General features: G+C 40.3%; 1 protein-coding gene across 1 annotated transcript in view; it reads left to right on the top strand.

Moving 5' to 3' along the window:
• Positions 1-16,994, top strand: part of RRAS2 (RAS related 2) — a 44,021-nt gene extending 27,027 nt beyond the window's left edge. Inside the window, exons 2-6 of the mRNA XM_064657411.1 lie at positions 4,717-4,804; positions 5,538-5,640; positions 7,038-7,146; positions 14,964-15,082; positions 15,542-16,994. Coding sequence (XP_064513481.1) covers positions 4,717-4,804; positions 5,538-5,640; positions 7,038-7,146; positions 14,964-15,082; positions 15,542-15,629 — 507 coding nt within the window. The 3' untranslated portion in view covers positions 15,630-16,994. The remainder of the gene's footprint in view (positions 1-4,716; positions 4,805-5,537; positions 5,641-7,037; positions 7,147-14,963; positions 15,083-15,541) is intronic.
• The last annotated feature ends 2,425 nt before the right edge of the window (positions 16,995-19,419 follow it).

Here is a 19,419-nt window from a genome sequence, read left to right as displayed (position 1 = left end):
TACTTCTCTCCCCCCTTAAAACATAAAAGTGCAAAAGAAAGTAGTCCTATGGCTTTTTGGTTTGTGGACTGTTGATTACTTTATGAAGAGTAAATAAGAAAAGGTGCATAAGAGCTGTGAATCAGCACTGAGGTGTCTTTACTTAGTTGTTTTTATTAATGTATGGAGCAGGACTTGAGCTCGTAAGCAAGTCCAGCTAATGGGGGAATTTCTCTATGTGCATTAAAGGCAGCATAAAAAGGGGGAAGATGATAAACTGAGAGCAGGTTTTCACATGTTCTCCTTACCAAAAGACTTGAGTGATTGAAACAATGATTTAGAGATTGTTGTTGCCTTAAATGGAGAAAGACTGCTAGAGCAGTAATCTGTATAGTAGTGTCATTGCTTCTATGCACTGCAAGTAGAAACTCCTGCAAAGGCCAGGAGATTGTGTGAAAAGTATTTTAAGATGACAAGTGTGTGTATAGGAAGGGATTTTGGTGATGGGTTGCCCAGCTATAAGTGATGTAGGTAGTGTAGGGATGGAGTTTTGTTCTGGTTTTTTTTCCCTCTGCAGAAGGACTTGTGTCCTTGGCAGCAGGCTTTCCCATCTCTGGACTTGATTGCCTCAGCAGTCTTAGAAAGAGAAAACCTAGAAAACCTGTTGCGTAATATTTTGGGTAAATTGAATGGTTGATGAGACTACTGGGTTTGACTTCTTGTTTCCCTTCTAGGAGATGGGTGGAAAGAGCCTTGATTTTTGCTAGTGATTAAGGGAGTGGTGTAACAGAGGAGTGTGTTCAAGTTACTGTCTTCTTTGAAGAAATTTAGCTACTTCTAATTATTTCCTGCAGGCAGTGGCCAACTGCAGTGGAACCAGCTGAATGAGTCGTGGCTCCTCCATCTCGTGTAGAGACTCAACTGCTCCTAGAAGAGTAGATCTGACAACCTGGTCTGTAAGGGTGGTGTGGTGTGTTCTGTACCAGCTGCCATCCCAGACACCTGCTGCAGCCTTCCAGTATTGCTGTAGTTTAGCAGGGCAATGCTCTGAGGTGTTAAGACTTGCACACACAGCCTTCATAGAGGAGACAGCAGTAGGCAGGCCCGAGTAATCCAACACTCTGGTGTGTGCTTGCTCCTCTAGTTTGTCTAGACTTGGCGTCAGTTTAAAACCAGTAGGTTGTCAGTGGTTTGTGTCTGCTGGAATTGTGCTCCCGTTAGTCTTTTAAGCAGTTCTGCCACAAACTCTTTGACCTCTTCAAAGCTACTTATGCTGGTGTTGGGCTTGTTGGGTGTGCAGGCACCTTGCCACTGCTGCAGGGTGGCAATCAGGAGTAAATATATGGCCTCGTGGAATGTTTCGGGATATGCTCTGCCATTCCTTAATTCCTTAAACACGGCTTGAACAGCAGCAGTAAGGTCCATTCTGCTCAAATTGATAAATACTGTGTCTGCTACATCTAATTTTTGTAAATCAACCCTGACTGCACAAGGCCTGCAAGCTGTGGTTGTCATGTGTCCTGTGGCACATGGTCCCAATGCAACTCTTTCAAAACTAGCAGCTGTTTCAGGCACATGAGTCTTGTCCAGTGCCTGGAGGTAAACCACAACACTAATTGCCTTGCAAACCTCTCCTGTAGTGGCTGTGACAGCAGATTTGGCAATGGAGCTCCATGGGAGGGAAGAAAATGCTTGTAAGAGCAGTTGTTAAATGGGGGAGCTCTGGCATCTGCTCATTCTGAATTTGAGATGTGGCTGATGCTGGATCAGGGCAACTTAATCTTGTTTCCTTTTTTGAGGGAGGAACCACGTTCCATGTCTCTGTACCTAGTCTGGCATTCTTGCTTTGTGTGTAGTGATTTGGGGTTTTTTATTTAAAAAAAAACAACCAACAAACTAAAAGGGGTGGAGGGAATCATAGAAATGCCCTGGAGATTACAGAATATGCTGTAGTTCTTGGCCCTTGGACAGATAATGAGGAAAATAAGAAGCATTCCTCTGAGATTATTATGGTTTTCTTTTTCTGAACTCTCTTAGTGAAAAACATTGCCCTTGTTGGATATAAACTTGCTGCTTTAGGTGTTCTACTAATACTGGTTTGTGAGAGTAAAAAAAAATTGATTCCAAATTCTCCCTTTTATTTAAAACCTGGCATACTTTACTGTTTTATAGATGTAAAGGTTCAGACAGTAACTTTGAATTCTGCGTGATAGAGAAATGAAAGCTGAAGCTGAAGGGGGACAGGGAGTAACTTCAGAGTACATGCTTTATCTTCCAAATCAGAACCCTGAATTTCCAGATGTACTGAGTGACACCATGTTTTAGTCACCTAATGCTTTTTTATAAGTATTGCTTTCTGTTTTCTTAATCAAACATAGGACTTAAATTCCCTTCCTTATGATCGTCCCTTCTAAAGTCAGATTCTGTAAATAATTTTATTTATACAACTCTATATTCACATAAGTTTCTCATCCATCTTTCGAAGATTGTTAAAGGCCACAGAATTGAGACCTAATTTATAGTTTGCGTAAATTCATTCCTCAGAAAGTCTGTTCTTAAGCCCCTTGGTAGCATGTTTTGAGCCAAGGATACAAGCAAAAGAAAAGAACAGTTTTGAAGGCTGAGCTTTTTTCCTCTTTCAGTCTTCACGGAAGCAAGGTAAAGGGATGACTCGTAGTTGGAAGAGCATCTTCTGGTGGCTTATTCTGTGATGAGATGTTCTGCTGTCTACAGATAGGCACTTCCTGGGAATCCTGAAGTTTGGGTGGTGTGTTTAGGATCCCATGCCTGTTGGCTTGTTTGAATTTTTTTTGGCAGGGTAGAGGGTTGTTTGGGTTTTTTTGTTTGGTTGGTTGGTTTTGTGTGGGTGGTGTTGTGGGAGATTGCTTAGTCTGGGTGCAAAGCGACTGAGACTGCTGTGTAGGTGTATCCTGAGAGGGCAGTTTACTGGTGTCTACCTAAAATGCAAAGGAGCTGTTCAGTGTCTCTGCTGTGGGGGTCAGCAGTTTTTCAGCGTGGTACCAGATCTAAATGAATAGATGAACAGCAACCTGTACATACTCTTCCTGTGGCCAACTGCATGAGGGTTGTGGTACGTGAGCATAGGTTATATATAGTATACACAGCTGGCCGAGTGTGCTACAACTGGTGATGTGTTTGTCCCAGTAAGGCAGCTGCAACTCAGTTGATGAGCTCTGCTGGGGAACCCAGGTCCATGCTGTTAAACTAGAAACCTTAGTGTGGACATGTCCAAATGGTGGGGTCAACTGGGTGCAGTCAGGACAGCGTACTGCAGTCAGCCCTCATGGGCAGCTCCAGACTGAAAGTGGACAAGAACAAAGACAGCCACGTTAATAAACCATCTGCAAAGAACAGAGTTAACTGTATTCTGCACTGACAGTGATGTTCTGGAGAAGGTTGGTGGACTGGTGCTGTGATTTCAGTTCTTCCTTATTTTTCCCCCTTTTTGTTTTCCCTACCATGACATCTGTTAACTTGACTTTGGTAAGTTTGGAGGAACAGAGTGGTGTCTTGTTGGTATCTTCGAATGGCAAAGATGCTTCAGTGAGAACTATGAATTTTGACAAGAATAAGGAAATGCAACTTGGGTTTGATGCTATCTTCTTAATGCAAGAACAAAGTCCTCTTTTTTTGTTCCTACAAACCATCATGTAGTTTCAAAACATTCCTAATTCCTTACTGGCTTACAGAACTGAATAATGTTTGTAAGTAGTACTCCTTCAGTTCTGCACAGTCAGGGTAGTGCACATCCTTAGTGCCTGCTGGGAGCACAGAGGGGAAGGAATTTGATCAGGGTTCAGATTTGTTACGCCAATGTGCTTTAGTTTTAGGTGAAGATAACTTAACTATGACTGCATGCAAGCTAAAAATTCATCCTTTGAAATCTAAACTTGTCTTCAGATGGCATTGTTACCCTAGTATTCAATACCAGGTCACTCAGTCTCTAGAGAGATGTACCAGAATGCGCTTTGCTCTGCAGTTTGGGTGATAACCAACAGGGTGGCAGTATCTGGTGGAGCCTTGTGCTTAGGCAGTGGGTAACACAGGCATTTTGTGCCTTATTCTGCTTTCAGGGGTTGTCTTTCTGGAGGCTTTGTGGACTTAAAGTCATTTGAAACCGGGAGAGAAATCCTGGGAACAAGAATGATCCAATAAACTTTATTCAGCTAACAAACTAGGTGTCACTTGTGCTGCGTGGAGCTGTTGCTAAAAATTGTTATAAGACTGCTAGAGAGTTCTAGAAACAGCTGGGAAAATCCTGGCACTTCCTGGAAATTACTGACTCTGGAAACAGGGGGAGGAAATCCTGGAAACTTTTGAGAATTCCAAAGAACTTCTAAACCCTACCAGAAGTTCAGAGAAACTTAGTTACGAGAGACTTTCAGTTTCTAGGGGCTCTAAGGTTTCTCGTAACTAAGTTTCTAGGGATTCCTGCGGAGAAATTCCAGGAGCTACCACTAATGTCTAGAAAATGCTAGAAATCCTGTGGGAATCCAGTAAACTCAGTGACTCTGCTAGTAATTTCTATGATTTATGAGCACTTACTAGGAATAGGAAAGCCATTACCAGCTATCTTTGGATAAAGTGTCAAATGGTTGTACGTGAATAAACACGCAAATTTTCCCTAAGCTGTCAAGTGTAGAGTTTTAGCATCTTCCTTGGTAAGTGTCCTTTTATGTGCTTGTCTAACACACAAACTTGTTTTCTTTTCTGCAGTCCTACTTTGTTACGGATTATGACCCAACGATTGAAGACTCCTACACCAAGCAATGTGTGATAGACGAGAGAGCTGCACGCTTGGACAGTAAGTAGCCCAGCTAAAGTTCAGTCTAAACAACCTGGAGCTGTGGATGCCTGTGTTTATATCTGCAGGCATCAAATGAAATTACAGCTCAACAACTGCTCAGCATGTGTTTTGTTTTGTTTTTTTTTTTATGTAAGTGTGTGGCTGATAAAAGCTGCCTGGCTTTGTTTTATTGATGAGACACCCAGGGTTTGAAGTGCTTCTGCCCTATGTGTAAGGATCACTCTTTGAATTTGATATTGTTTGAAGCCATAGTGCCCACAAAACTAGGAGAGTTTATATAACTCCTGGTAGTTACCTGGGTGACATGGTGGAGTGAAAAAACACATCTCTGGGCTGTTGTGTGCTGTGTCTCCCAAGTGCAATATGAGCACTTTGCTTTAAAAGTTTCAGTTCTCCCTTGTCAGTGATTTCTTTAAGGACAAACCAACAACCATCCCAAACCTCATCTGCTGTATCTTTAAGCAGTTTTCAGATGTTTCAGCTGGTCATGAATTAGCAGAAGTCCTCAAATTTTTTGTTGTTCAGTGTGTTTGGTACGTCTTGAGTTGTTCAATCAGTGCAAAAACTTGTTGGGAATATTAGCAAAAAATCCAGAGTATCTGCGAAAAGTGGTTTCTGTTTAGCTATGATGTACAGGAGGGGCTCTAAATAATGGCTTATTAGGAGGTGTTTTTTTTTCTCAGTCTATAAGAACATGAAATGTAGTAATCCATATTTTTCTTGTGTTCAGTTCTGGATACAGCAGGACAAGAAGAATTTGGAGCGATGCGTGAACAGTACATGAGGACAGGGGAGGGTTTTCTGCTTGTTTTCTCAGTCACAGATAGAGGAAGGTAAGCCTGATGTCAAGTTGTTAAGACAAACAAGTCATAATTATTCTCAAATTATCCATAATTGAAATAAATAGAAGCATTAAGTATGCATTCACTCTTAGGTGCTAGGTGTGACAATCTTTAAGCACTTATGACAACCAATTTTGAACCAATCACTTATTGAAAGTGTCTCTCTTTCAACAGAGGACTTGGAAACAAGCACAAAAAAATGACAGCTCTATTCAAGAACTTTATTACAGTCCAGAATATAAAGTTTTCTGGGATTGACTGGTATTTGTGGTATTCATCCCCTTACCATGTGCAAAATCAAGTACCTGGCTCTGGGTTTCTGGATGGATGTATCCAGTTTAGGGTATGTCTCTGCACTCCTCTGCAGGCAGTGCTCACTCTGCTTGCTCCCATGAATTGACTGAATGGCTGCAGAGTGGAAATGAAACATATCTTCTTAGAAGTTCATGGGGAGCTATGCTTAGTGTGGCACACCTTCCTTCTAATTCACCTTTGGATGAAGTGTCTGGCTACCGCATTTTTTTTAATGCGACTTTCTTACTGATGATCATCTTGCTTTTAAATTTTAATTGGCAAATCTAAGTGTAAATGTCTTCAGATCATATGCCTGGCATTAAATATAGTACCTGGGAAGGCTCCAAAGGGATGTGATTGTCTGCAAGCATCTGTGCTGAAGCTCCTTATGTAGCTATGTAGCTTTCACAGTGTTCACTTGAAAGCAATGATTTCTTTCTTTAGTCTCCAAAAATCCTTGTTTAGGCCAAAATTAGCTTGTTTAATATACTGTCCTGGAAGAAGCTTTCTGCTTTGCTGCCCTTTCCTTAAACACTTCTGGAGTATTCATTACTGCTTGAACAGCATCAGTACCTGGTATAACTTAGTCGATAACCAGAAAGCTTTCTGGTCATTTAGCCCTGCCATTTTTCTGTTTTTGAAGAAATAAAACTTCCCATCTTTGATCCCCCCAAATTCCTAGATGTAGCTATGGATGTTTCCAGCTGAAATATTGCTCAGCAGGGTCTCTAGGCTGTAGTTTGAATATTCTAGCTAGAGTTGAACTCTGAAGTCAGTATTTGTAGAATGGACTGTGGTTGCTTGATTCTCTGGCCTCTGGGTAGAGGGACACAGTAAGCGTTCTGCTCACCCTGCAGCCACACCTAAGCCCAGTGCATAGCAGGCTTTTAACTTGAGGATTTTTTTAGTTTGAGTGTTGAATGGTTCTCTAACTGGTCATGCTGTGACAGCAGACCCTGGAGTGCCTGCAGCTGTCTGTGCTTGTGTGTCATGGCAGGGCAAGTCCAAATAGGTGACTCATCATTTCTGAACTTTTGCAGAACCTGGGAATCTGTGAATTAGTACACTAATGCTCTACTTTTATTCTTTTACAGTTTTGAAGAAATTTATAAGTTTCAGAGACAAATCCTTAGAGTGAAAGATCGTGATGAGTTTCCTATGATTCTAGTTGGCAATAAAGCAGATTTGGACCACCAAAGACAGGTAATTCATTTGCTATTACTACTCACTTTTTTCCAGAAACTCTACAGTTTTCCTCCCAAAGCCAGAATGGGAACAAACAAATGAAAAAAGTCATATCATACAGACTAACTCCAATGCAAGAAATTACACTCGGGTTTTGTACTTGAAGAATCTTAAAAGCATGATGGCATTCTACATACAGCACATCTTCTCTCTGACTCAGTGAGGTTATGCTGAGACCAAATATATTCACGGAGTTGAGAGCTTTCTGTCATGACTTGATTACTCAGGCATGAACGTGTCTAATTCCTCCGTTCTGTTACTCACCACCACACTGTGCCAAGCAGAGTGCGTTCCAGCACTAGCTCCAGCAATCCTTGGACTTCAGTGCCCTTGCTTTTACCTTTCACTGCTGTTATGGATAAATTAGTAGCTGTTCACTGTTTTCTCTTTGGCCACTTGTCTTCTGTGTAACTGACTTAATGCTTTAAAAGTTGGAAGTACAGCAACGCAGTTACTTCTTGTACTTACGTGCCTTCAAATTAAAGTTTTGAAACTAGTAGATTTCATCTTCAGCTCTAGTTGTAAGACAGCAGAAAAGATTTAGTTTAGAATTATTTAAAGAAGGATCTTTAAATGTGTGTTCTCTATTTGCTATTGATTTTTAATGGATCAAACGAATTTGAGCTGAAATGAAAATAATCTTACTATAGCAGCAGGAAAGGAACAGATGTCAAACTTCTATTTTCTTCAGCAGTTTATTTGAGAAGCTTAATATTTTCTCCTGAGACAGTAAGATGACATCTAAAGCTTGTTAGCAAACAACATGATTTTTTTTTTCCTGAGAGTAAACTAAATATTACTAAAATTGCTTTAATTATTTTAAAAGTTACACAAGGAAAACATAGTTTCAAACAATCAGATATTCTTAGAGTTGTATACCTGGACGTGGCTTAGTTTCTGCCCACAAGTGCTCACACAGATTCTTGTTCTTTGCTGAATAAAATCTTTTCTCTGTCGAAAAGCAGTTACAAAATAGACTTACATCAAATAATGTTAACGAGTTCAGTGAGTTAGTACATTGTTGAACGAATTTCTTGAATACTACATAAAACATTCAGCACAAAAAAAATTCCTTTTGAGTATAGCTCCTTGACTGTCACAGCCTCTATATCCCAAAACCAGTGTGGAAACATCATGATAAAATTAAAACCTATGCTGAAAGATACTGACTTGAAAAAAGTTTTCGCAGAAGTAGCTCACAAATTCGTCAGAAGTAACTTCATGTACTCACAGGTGCACTGAACTATCAACCTGTCCCTGAGGCAGAAGTGAAACTTTCATTGTTTAGTTACCATCATGCCCCCATCAAAATTCCCAGATTTAACCCAAGTCCTGAAACATACGTACTTTATCTCATGCACAAATGTTGGCATGGAGACCATGTAGGTGAAACTGAACTATCTGCTAATTGTAATTGCTGAAGAACAGATGCTTTGGGAGGGAAATAACATCATTGCTGTCAGCCCCAGTTCTCAGAGGATACCTGCAAATGTAGTTGGTAATCCTGTAGATCCCTTTCTAGAAACAGTTACAAACTTTGTTCTCTGTCTTCCACCCTCCTAATGTTTTTAAACCACTTCTGTTTCTCCCTTGAAGGCAGAAAGGTGCCCATCACCTGTTCTACTATCCCTCTCTCCCTGGTTCCTGCTGATTTTTCAGTTGACGGTGGGCTGGTACACATTCAAGCTCTAAGCAGCTGTTTTCAAATTGCTTAACTTTGCAGTTTTGCTGCTTATATCTGAACACAAAAGCATGTGTCGCCAAAATCTCCTTTTGCTTTTTATGCTATAATAATTACCTTAATTGATTAGATGCTGATGAGCATAGCTTTTGGGGCTATCACTCACCATTTATATGCCAGTTGGTGGATTTGTCACTCCTATCATAAGCTGGGGCTTATACAGATGTACCTGAAAAAAACAGTTCTAGGTTTGCTGGAACAGCTCCTTATATGTTCTTAACTCTTCTCTGCCCCTTCCCCATCACTTGGTGTGTTTCAGTTGGGCTGAAGTCAGTGTGAAGGAATGGTTTGGGGATGCTGAGCTGACATAATTGTTCTCCAAAAGGGAGAGGCTCCCCTCCCTCTTGACTTCACATTCCCATTCCTTCCTTTGCTGGCCTTAGCTCTCACTTGAAGCGCTTTGAGTTGAATCATCTCTCTGGAAGGGGAGTAAAACAGATGAGCAGGAATGACTTCCTGGGACCTATGTGAGCTAAATCAGCTTGCAGAAAGAATTGAGTGCCAGCACTGTAAGCATGGGAAGGGGTGGGACTGTGGCTTGCAGCAAAGCAGGGAGGAGTTGGGGTGGGGGTAAGAAAGTGAGACCTCGCCTTTTGGCAGCACCAAGCAGTTAGATGTTATCAGCTGAATGTTAAATGCAGCCAGAGTCTCCATTTCATCTGTGGGGTTGTTTCTGCTCCATCATGTGAACTCTCGATGCAGGAATCCAGTCAGTGAGTGGGGCCAGCTCGCTGATCTGACTGAAAATTAGTCCTGCCACCGTGTCTCCCCAAGTAAGGTGAAACTTCAGCTTGACAAGAAAGGTCATACTTCTCTTTGCTGTGCAGGCAGCTGCGATGGGAGGTCTTGGAGCAAAGGCTTGCCTAGGAGTTCTGGGGTGAGTGGGAAGTGTGGGATGTCCCCAGGCTGCAACTTGTAGGCAAAACCAGGAGAAAGACTAGTCCTTTGCGTTTTCAGTCTGGTGGTCTTTGAGGCCTCACTTGGGTTACATCAAAAACCTGTTCAGCCAGGCTGGTGTTACACTGTGCTCCTTTTACTCATCTGGTTCTACAGGATGCTGTCCTTCTCTCTGAACTCGTTTAATCCTAGATGTACATTTTTCAGCTTCAGAATTTAAGTAGCATTTTTAGAAATTCAGGAAACTGGGTATCAAAACTGCTTGTACTGAGCATCTGCCTGCTCTTTGTGGAAGACAGGAGGTAGACTAGTGAAACACATGCTACCTCAGAGAGACTAAAACTAAGTTCAAGAAAGTAATTTAATGTGTGTTTGAATTGGCAGATGATACTCAATAGAGCCAACAGATCTTCCCAGAGCCCAGAAGAGTTAAATATATACAATAGTTCTGGATGTCTCAAGGGTCTGACCACACCTTTATCCAAGTAACTGTGTGTTGAGGTTGAACAGAGTACTGTCATTGTGACACCATAAATCTGGAAGCTAATGAGGCGTAACTAATCATCCTTGTGTGGTGGCAGCTGTTTCTCAGGAAATACATGAACTGGGTTGTACAGCAGAAGTGCACAAACAATTGTGTGATCTTGATGAATTGTTGGGGCTTACCAAAGATATAGTCTAAAATAGTGGTGGCTCTTATATACCATAGGCAGACTCACAAGTGTTTTTGGAAGAAGAGACGTGAAAGAATAAGTTTGAAATAGTGATGTAGTTATGGTAATAACTGCATAGATAAATGGAGTTAAGCATCCTTCTTATGATTTTTGTCTCTCAATGTCCACAGGTTAGGGTGACAAAGAAAAATGAGTCATTAGAGGACAAGCAAACATAATTCTATAGAATGTATGATAAGGAATGAAGCTGCTAGTGTTTCCAAATTCCCCAGTCAGTCACAGATTGCTGACTGTGAAACCAGAATTGAAACACCATCTCTCATTGCTCACACTGTGTAGCAGTCTTTCTCTTAAATGGGTTAATTCTGTACAACTTGACACTGGATGTTTCTACAGTAAGATAATTCAGTAGAGCACCAGATGTTTTAATAATAACCACTACTGTTGGAGGAGTAGACTTGTCAGTGCAGGACATATATTTATTTTTTAGATAACTGCTAGCTTAAACTGGGTCAAGTCTGATCATTCCCCAGATGGCAGGGTTTCAAGAAAAATCCAAGTTGCAACAGGAAAGTGCTTGGGTTTCATTAAATGTTAGTTCTTGCTTTTGCATCATGACTGAACTAACACAGTGACCTAGTGCTGAGATCATCTCTGCTGCTAGATTCTTTTAAAGCAAGGTTTTAAAGAGAGGTCCATGGGCCTTCAGTTTATGCGTGGAGAGATGATGAGCAAATGTGGTGATCCCAGGCAAGCAGCCTCATGCCTTGACCTTGACTGGCAGCAGCCTAAGTGCTGGCAAACCGGCAGTTTAATGTGTTGGGTTTGCAAACTCACTGCTTCACAAATAGCTTGGCCTGAGGTGGCTTATTTCAGGGGGTGGACCAGTACAGGGACCTGGGTGGTGGCCTATTCAAAGTCATTAACATTTTGTTTTGGCCTTTCTCTTATATGTTGTTTTCTTATATGAAAGTGTGACGATACCTTCTTGCCAGTGGTGGGACATTGGGTCGTGCATAGCGACACCTCTGTGCTCACAGATGGATCAGACCTTCAGGTCCTCCCATGGCTCGTGTGATTTGAGCTTTATAGATAATGAGCAGCTGGGCATCTGATTTAGTATCCGAACACAGCAAGGAGTCTGAGTGTGTGTCAGTGCTTCATAACCACAGTTTGCATGTGCCAGAGTGACCTTTGTTAGGAGAATGTGGGCAAACCAGAATTAGTGGATAGTGAGCTACCCCTGCCGGAAAATGTTACGGCAGCCCACCGTAAGCATGAACCAACAGCACCTGTGGGTGGGCTGGTGAGGCAGAAAATTAGGATGACAAATACACTCTTCAGGAGCAATGGAGCAGGAATGGGCAATGTTTCTGTGCCGAGAACACGGTAGGGTGAACACAAGGCGGTAGAAATGGATTCCTTTCAGACTTGAGGAAACACTTAGCTGCTGCCTGCTGACAGGGTATGATGTGTCCCTTAGTCTCGTGTGAGTGCCCAAACAAAAGACAGATGCAGTGTTAGGTTAGGCAGCCTTGTAGAGTTGCTTTAGGTGGAGGAAACATAGAAACTTCAGAAATTAATTTCCGTATTTCTGACAGATATCAGATATAATAGTGAAGAGAGATGTCCATATGTTCACAGGATTCTTGTGCAGATACTCAAATAGAAACTGTTTCAGAAAGAGGAATGATAACTTAGAGAAGTGAAGAATAGGCTTTTCCATGTTTGACTTGCTCACATCTTCTGTAATGGGTTTTAATTTGAGAAACTTTTACTAAATGACTGAACACTGTGAGTGATACCTAAAAACCAAACAATAAAATATCTTATAGCAAAAAGGATAAGCATTGAGTGATTCTCATTCGTATTCAGCCTTAAGCTTGCTAAAACTGCAGAACCAAGACACACAGATGTACACACAGTTACTACCATAAAATCTGTGGTTCTCTTTACTTCTGTCAAAATAACATACAACCCTCTTGGAGAAAAAAGGATTTAGTTTTTATTTTGCTGGTGATGTTAATTAAGCTGTCCCATCACACTGAAAAACATGTCATGTTACAGGATTGTTGTACTTGAGAAGGGACAACAAAAAGATGAAAATTCATGATTTTATTTTCAAGCATTTCTTTGTTTGTACTTACATTTCCCTCAGCTTTGAAGATGGAACTGGTATCTTCTGGCCTCTAATTTACAGCTTGGGCACTGCAAATGTTTCTGTAGTGTTTCCAAACCAAATATTTTTTTAAACTGGCTTTGAGGTCACAAAAATTGACCACAAGCTACTTGACAATATACTTGTAAGATTGACAAAAAGATTGTTTTTGAATTAAGCAGTTACTGATATTCTAGTAAATACAACAAGGATTTTAATGTATTTATAATATTTTAAATGCAGAATATTGTGGAAGTGTAGCTTGACTTTATTGCAGTGTCAGTTTGACTTGTACCTATTATGTGCATTAGATACAACAGTGAAGAAATTGGTAACCACATATGTTTAAAGACTGAGTTCAGTTTCTCCTCAGGACTGTACATTCCTTGCCAATTATTTATTTTTATTAGACTTCAGCCTCTCACTTTCTGGGGCTACGATAAACTATGCAGGGATGAAGAAAAGTAAAAGGAGTTAGTTTTGCAAAACCAGTTATATCCATACTTAAACTTATTTGTCTGAGTGAGGCAGAGATATATAGAAGGTTCTGGAAGCTCTGATGCAAACTTTGGGACATTCTACAGTGTCAGTGACGTGCCAGAAAACAGCTATGAATGTTTGTCAAAGTGCAGCCTTCATAAGCTTTGGAATTGGGATATTTCAACATCTGGGGTTAGAGTGGAGGGTTGAAGTGGAATTGTTCTAACTAGGGGAGCACGAGTCTTATGATTCAGTTTTCAAACAGCAGTGGAGGATTGAAGAATTCCAGTTGTTCTCCTTATGTGTCCTGCAGTTTAAAAGGCAGCTCCAGTGTAGTTGATCTTAGGGTTCAGTTGGTTTTGAGGGTTTGTTTTTTGGCTTCAGCAGATGATAATAACACTGGAATAAACATAGTTTCTGTGAGTGTTTGAGATAAGCAGATGTATCCTGAATTACTCCAGCTAATGGCACAGGGTGCTGGGGGCTCCTTGTAGAGCTCCATAAGGGTTTAGAGAGAGCAGCCCTCAGTTCAGCAGGAAATGTATGAATATAGTACCAGTGGGGACGGAATCAAACATGTGGAGATGAAGCATGAAGGCTGTCAAACCATTGTGTAGCTGTTAGGAAATTATTTTGCAAGCTAAAATGTACTTCTAGGTCTTGCACTGTGGTGAATGCTGCCATTGCTCTTCTAGTCCCTTCTATTTCCATTTCTGAGTAGCTTCTTAATATAAGTGAATACTCTGAGTGCCCTTTCAAAACTCATTTAAAAATAAACCCTCATTATTTTTGTTCTTATATCAGTCCTCTACGTGCTGGTTTAATGTTTTTCTGTGAAAGCAGTGTAATCTTTGACATTTCTTCCACTTGGCATTGTCTTGGCAAGATCTGTTGTACTTCCTTTTATCACCAAAAGCTGCCCTTTCCTCCCCGGCCCTGTGGGTGACCTTCCCGTTGAAGCCTCACGTGCCTTGCGCCGCTCAGGGTGACCTTCTGTTCTCTGACCTCTCTGCTTTCCACTTCATCCAAAAATACACAGTGATCTCCTTTGGTTTTGCCCTATGACCGACTTATTCCTCCTTTCTACAATGGTCCACTCGCTTCCTGTCTTCTGCTTCATCGCTTTAAATTTTATACCAACTTCTTATGATGCTTATTATTTCCTTTGTTGTCCCAAGGAGGCAATATGTAGACAGGATTTCTTTAATATTTCTGGATTACCTGGAAGCTTCATGGATTTTTTAGAGCTCTGATAATTTAAGCTATGTTTAAAACTGGCTGTATTAGTATTTTGCTATGTCATAAATAGATTTTTTTAAAGGACTTTTATAAAGATTTATAAGCTACACAGCAGTTGTTGTTTTAAAAGTAGTCTTTTTTATTTATTTATTTCTCTAATTTAGGTGGGACAATGAGAAAGTAAATTTAGCAGTGGTATTCATATTTGTTAGTAATCCAGCAGATGTTGACTGAAGTACTTGCTTTAAGGAAAAGCGAGGAACTCTTGTCTGCCTGTGGAGGAAAGCTCAATCTTGTGCAGAACTGAAGATGAGGCAGCTGGAGTGAGCAAAATGTCTTGGAGGGTCAGCCTTTGTCTGTTGCAGAAACTTCTTTAAAAAAAAAAAAAAGTCTTCACTTGCTTTTGAAAAGATACATTACGTTGATTTGTTTCCCAGTCGTATTATGTGGACAGGGTGGAAACTATGCTGTGGCCAAATAAGCATTGTTGTTCCAGGGAAATGGATCCTTGACATGTGTATGGACTGTCTGCTGGTACAAACGTGCTTTCAGAACCCTTGAACTTAAAGCTTGATGTCTGTTACAGGTGACACAAGAGGAAGGCCAGCAGCTAGCACGGCAACTTAAAGTAACCTACATGGAAGCCTCAGCAAAAATCAGATTGAATGTAGACCAAGCTTTTCATGAACTTGTCAGAGTTATAAGGTATGATAACTTGAGACAAGATAATTAATGTCCCTATATTAATGGATAGCTACAGGAAATGTATCAAAATGCAGTGGGAAATCTACCTGCTGTTACCTGTAAGTTTTGACCAGTGCTCTCCAGTATAAAATACTCCTGTGTATTGGGAAAAATGTTTACATGAATCTAATATATATGCGAAAGATAATTTTGTCACCTTAATCTCTCAGATTTTATTGATCACCCAGTCAGTAAATGTAATAAACTAAATTGGAGATTGACCCTCTGTAAAAACTTTTCTAAAAAAAAATAAAATCCAAAAGGTGAATTCAAAAACTGTCACTCATTTAATCAGTAATTTGTGTGTAAAAAGGAAGTCCATTCCCTAAAAAAGTGCAAAAAGCTAGTGTTAAATACAGTAGTTATGTTTATTTACCTGAAAATGATTCTGTGAATTTAATTTGAAATACCTGTTTCCAGGAAATTTCAGGAACAAGAGTGCCCTCCTTCACCAGAGCCAACACGGAAAGAAAAAGACAAGAAAGGCTGCCATTGTGTTATTTTCTGAGAATCCCAAGAACCAAGCTATCAACTGCCAGATTATTTTTTTTCTTTCCATCATTTTTACATCACTTCTGGTATTGGTCTAGCCTTATTATGTGCATGTCCTAAAAGTGGTCACCAGAATAGCCTTAGTCCAAGAAGCTGGCAGAATAGTTCTTGAAGAAGACTCGGTCATCCTGGGGCAGACTTCAAACCAAAACACTAAGGCTGCTTCTCTAATACCACAGTTCCTTCCTTCTCTCCCTTCAGAGCTTGCACCTTGTGGAGTTTTATTCGCAAAGGAGATGAAACAAAACCGTGTAGGACAAGGTGTTGAAGTGATGCATAAGTTGTCTCTTGTGAATTAATTTATTTTTACTTCTGACATTTCATTAGCTATTATAGAGACCTATATTGAAGTACAGAGAATACTTTTTAAAAAGGGGGTGGATTGGCTTTTTTTTTTTCCCTCAGTTAAATTAGACTTGAGTATTCAGCTAGCCTTAAGAAACCTACACTGAATTTCATTGTCAGCTAAAATTTTCATCTCTCATTTATGCTGCAGTTTTATTTTGGTGGCCAAAACAGTCTACTGTATTTATTTTATGAATCCAGAACAGCTACAGGATGATTACTGCTACTATTAGGATATGGCCAAATACCTGAGCTCATTCTGGATTGAGGCATTTCAGCTTAAGAAATTTCACATTATGTTTGAAAACAAATTGTGTCTTCCTTTGTATTTCTGGGTAAGGGATTAAGGAAAACTAAATTGTAGCTGTTTTTGTTTCATGTGATATAAAATTGAATTTGATCTTTCCATTGTCAGAGATGATTAAATGTTTTTGCTATATACTTTTATACATTATTTTCTTATCAAACTAGTTAACAAGTATTTTTATATGTTTGTAAGCAAATATGCTTTCACAGCATAACTTGTGTATATGTAAAGATGAGTATTTAATTCTCACAGTTCACTTTTAACTGACAAAATGTGGGATTTGCCAAACTGTGGTAAACTACTCCTTACCTTTCCGGTTATACCCAAGAATGGCCAATTATGTGCCTGCCCAGCACACCCATAGAGTAAAATCTAGTGTTGTCTTTTAATGAATTTCAGTATCCCTTACTAAAGACTGACCATTATGTGAATTATTAAACTGTAAGACTTTTAACTGATTGTTTAGTTAAACTGTGGATGGTTGTTTAATTTTGAGTTCTGTGGATTGTGTTTAAACAATTCAAGAGTATGGTCCCTGATATTGAAATACTGAGTGGTATTGCACAGTTGTCACCTTACTGAATGTGTCCAACAGTTCTTTGAAACTTGATTATTAAGCAAACCCTTGTATAACTTCAGGTGCTAGAATTAAAGATGATCTAACCATTACTGGGGGGTAAGCACACTGCCTCTTTCTGACTCTCTTCCAAAACCTGAAATTTTTTTTTTTTGGGGGGGGGGGGGGACGTGATGGAACCTGGCTAGGGGATAGATATGCATGTCTGCACAACCTTTTCTTCAAGCTTGGAAGTAAAGAAAAGCCATTTCAATTTAAGTCATGACAGATGATAAAAGCTGATGTTTGTTTTGGCTTGGAGTATGTAGTCAGTGGTCCAATCAACAATTCTTGTATATTCAGGTTATACTCACTGTCAGGTGCTCTGCCATAAATCTGTACATGTCTCCTGAGGAAACAGGACTTAAACAAGTTCTGTTACATTTACAACAGAAAAGAATTAAACCTTGAAGTAGTGCTGGTGCCAGGCATTGCAGAGGAATTTAAGGGTTTTTTAATATAATTTAGATTAACTTGTGTAATGCAGTTTTGAGAGAGTGGGTAGCTTCCTCCCCTCCGATGGATTTATTGGTTGATGAAAGGCTGCTTAGGAGGAGTGTGTAGAAGATTCAAACAAGAAGTTACAGTGGGAGCATATTTGGGAGATGTATTGCATTTTTCAAGTCAAATGTAAGAAATTACAGCCTGTAGCAAACACCACGTGTTTTCTCAACTATGTAAAGCCTCTCTGGAGTTAAGTCACTGAATGTGTGGCGTTAGAATGAGTTAAGACAACAAATTACAAGCATGCGTGTTGGGACTGAACTTCTGAGGTGCAAATATCTTTAGGTTTTATCAGTTTTTTCCCTTTTTTTTTTTTTTTTTTTAGACTTTTCACTCATGGTAGAATGGTTTTAAGTAATAGATTTATGTAGATAAGTCTTTTTTAACATGCAGCTTGTAATTGATAGAGGAGGTGGTAGCGCCCCACACCTTTGCTTTTCCTCCTGCAGAGCTTTGAGGTGGTTGATGCTAAGCAACCTACTGCTGCTAAGCCACATTGTAAACATGGTGAGCTTCACAAACAAGTTAAACAAAAGTGGAACCACCAGCAGCTGCTGTGGAAGTCTGCTCTAAGTTTATTAACTAAGATGTGCATGTGCTTTTTAAGGCTTCTGTTGGAGAGAACGTACAGAAAATTCTCTCTGTAATGTTGTCGTCTCTTTTTGAGACTGATTTGTATGTGGCACGCTAAGGAGATGTAAATGTAGGCATTTTGATCCTACTCTTTAGATTTGAAGCAAATATTTAGAAAAGTAATACAGATTTTTGGCCAGTAATGGTGATCTAGGTGGTCGTGAGTTCGAAACAGCTTAGGTATTTCAATGATTCGCTTTTCTGATTGTTGTACCTGAAGGTAATGGTGAAAAATGACACTTCTGGCCCTAGTGTGGAGCTTGAAAAATACAGTGGGGATCTTGTCAGTCTTTCTAAAAGTAGTAGCCCCTGTCCACATGCCTTGGATTAGTTATGAATTTACAACATTGCCACATTGCTGTAAGATAGAGTTTAGCTGACAACCCGAGAGAGAGCTTCTTGTGCCTTTACCTGGCAGAAGCAGTGCTTAAAGATTTGTCACTTATGTTTGAAGTTACTTCAGTTCAAGGCCACATCCATAAATCCTTTGAAGTTACAGTTCAGGAATCTGGAATGCTTAAAATGTACCCAGAAATGACCTCCTGCTCTTCTTAAAACACAGACAGCGGTTGGGATCTGTGTTTCAAAGCACAAAATGACTCTTTCTGGAATCTCACACTGCTGAAGCTGCTACTCCACTGGATGAGCTGGATTGTCCTACTCACAGGCAAAAGCCTTTATTTATGCATTTGGACAAGTTTTATGGGTGGTCCAGAATTGGGGAGGAATTACTTCCATGTGAGTACTCTAGTTCCTTATGCCTGTTGTGGTTAACGTATTTGCTTTCTCTGACCTGGCAACTCTTCTCCATCAGTACTCACATGTGAACTACCATTCAAGTGAAGAAGAGCATTTCCAAAAGTATTACATCACCTCCTCTAAAACCTGCTCTTTTTTTGTGACATGGCCTGACCAGGGGTAGTAGAGCCAGTGATAGTGCTGATAATTATAAATTTGACTTTGTGCAGAAAGGAGATAAATAAAGTGCAACGAGTTGTTCAGTCTGTTTCGAGCCAGTTGCACTGGGCATCTGCCTGAGCTGTCTGCTGCTGGTCATTCTTTCTGCTGCGGGTTAGAACTAACCCAGTGTGGTTGTTGAGGGTTGTGCAGGGTACATGAGGTGGATGATCTTTCTACCAAAAGTTGTTTTGCCCTGGTGCAACTTGAGGCCGTTTCCTCTTCTTGTCTTGTTGCTGGTTGCCTGGGAGAAGAGACCAACCCCCACCTGGCTCCATCCTCCTCTCAGGTAGTTGTTGAGAGTGTTGTGAGGTCTCCCCTGAGCCTGCTTTTTTTCCAGGCTAAACACCCCCAGCTCCCTCAGGGGCTGCTCCTCACAGGACT

This window comes from Pseudopipra pipra, chromosome 6 (assembly GCF_036250125.1).
Source record: "Pseudopipra pipra isolate bDixPip1 chromosome 6, bDixPip1.hap1, whole genome shotgun sequence".
Taxonomy (NCBI): domain Eukaryota; kingdom Metazoa; phylum Chordata; class Aves; order Passeriformes; family Pipridae; genus Pseudopipra; species Pseudopipra pipra.
Note: the sequence above shows the minus strand (reverse complement) of the source record. Positions and strands in the feature narration are given on the sequence as shown.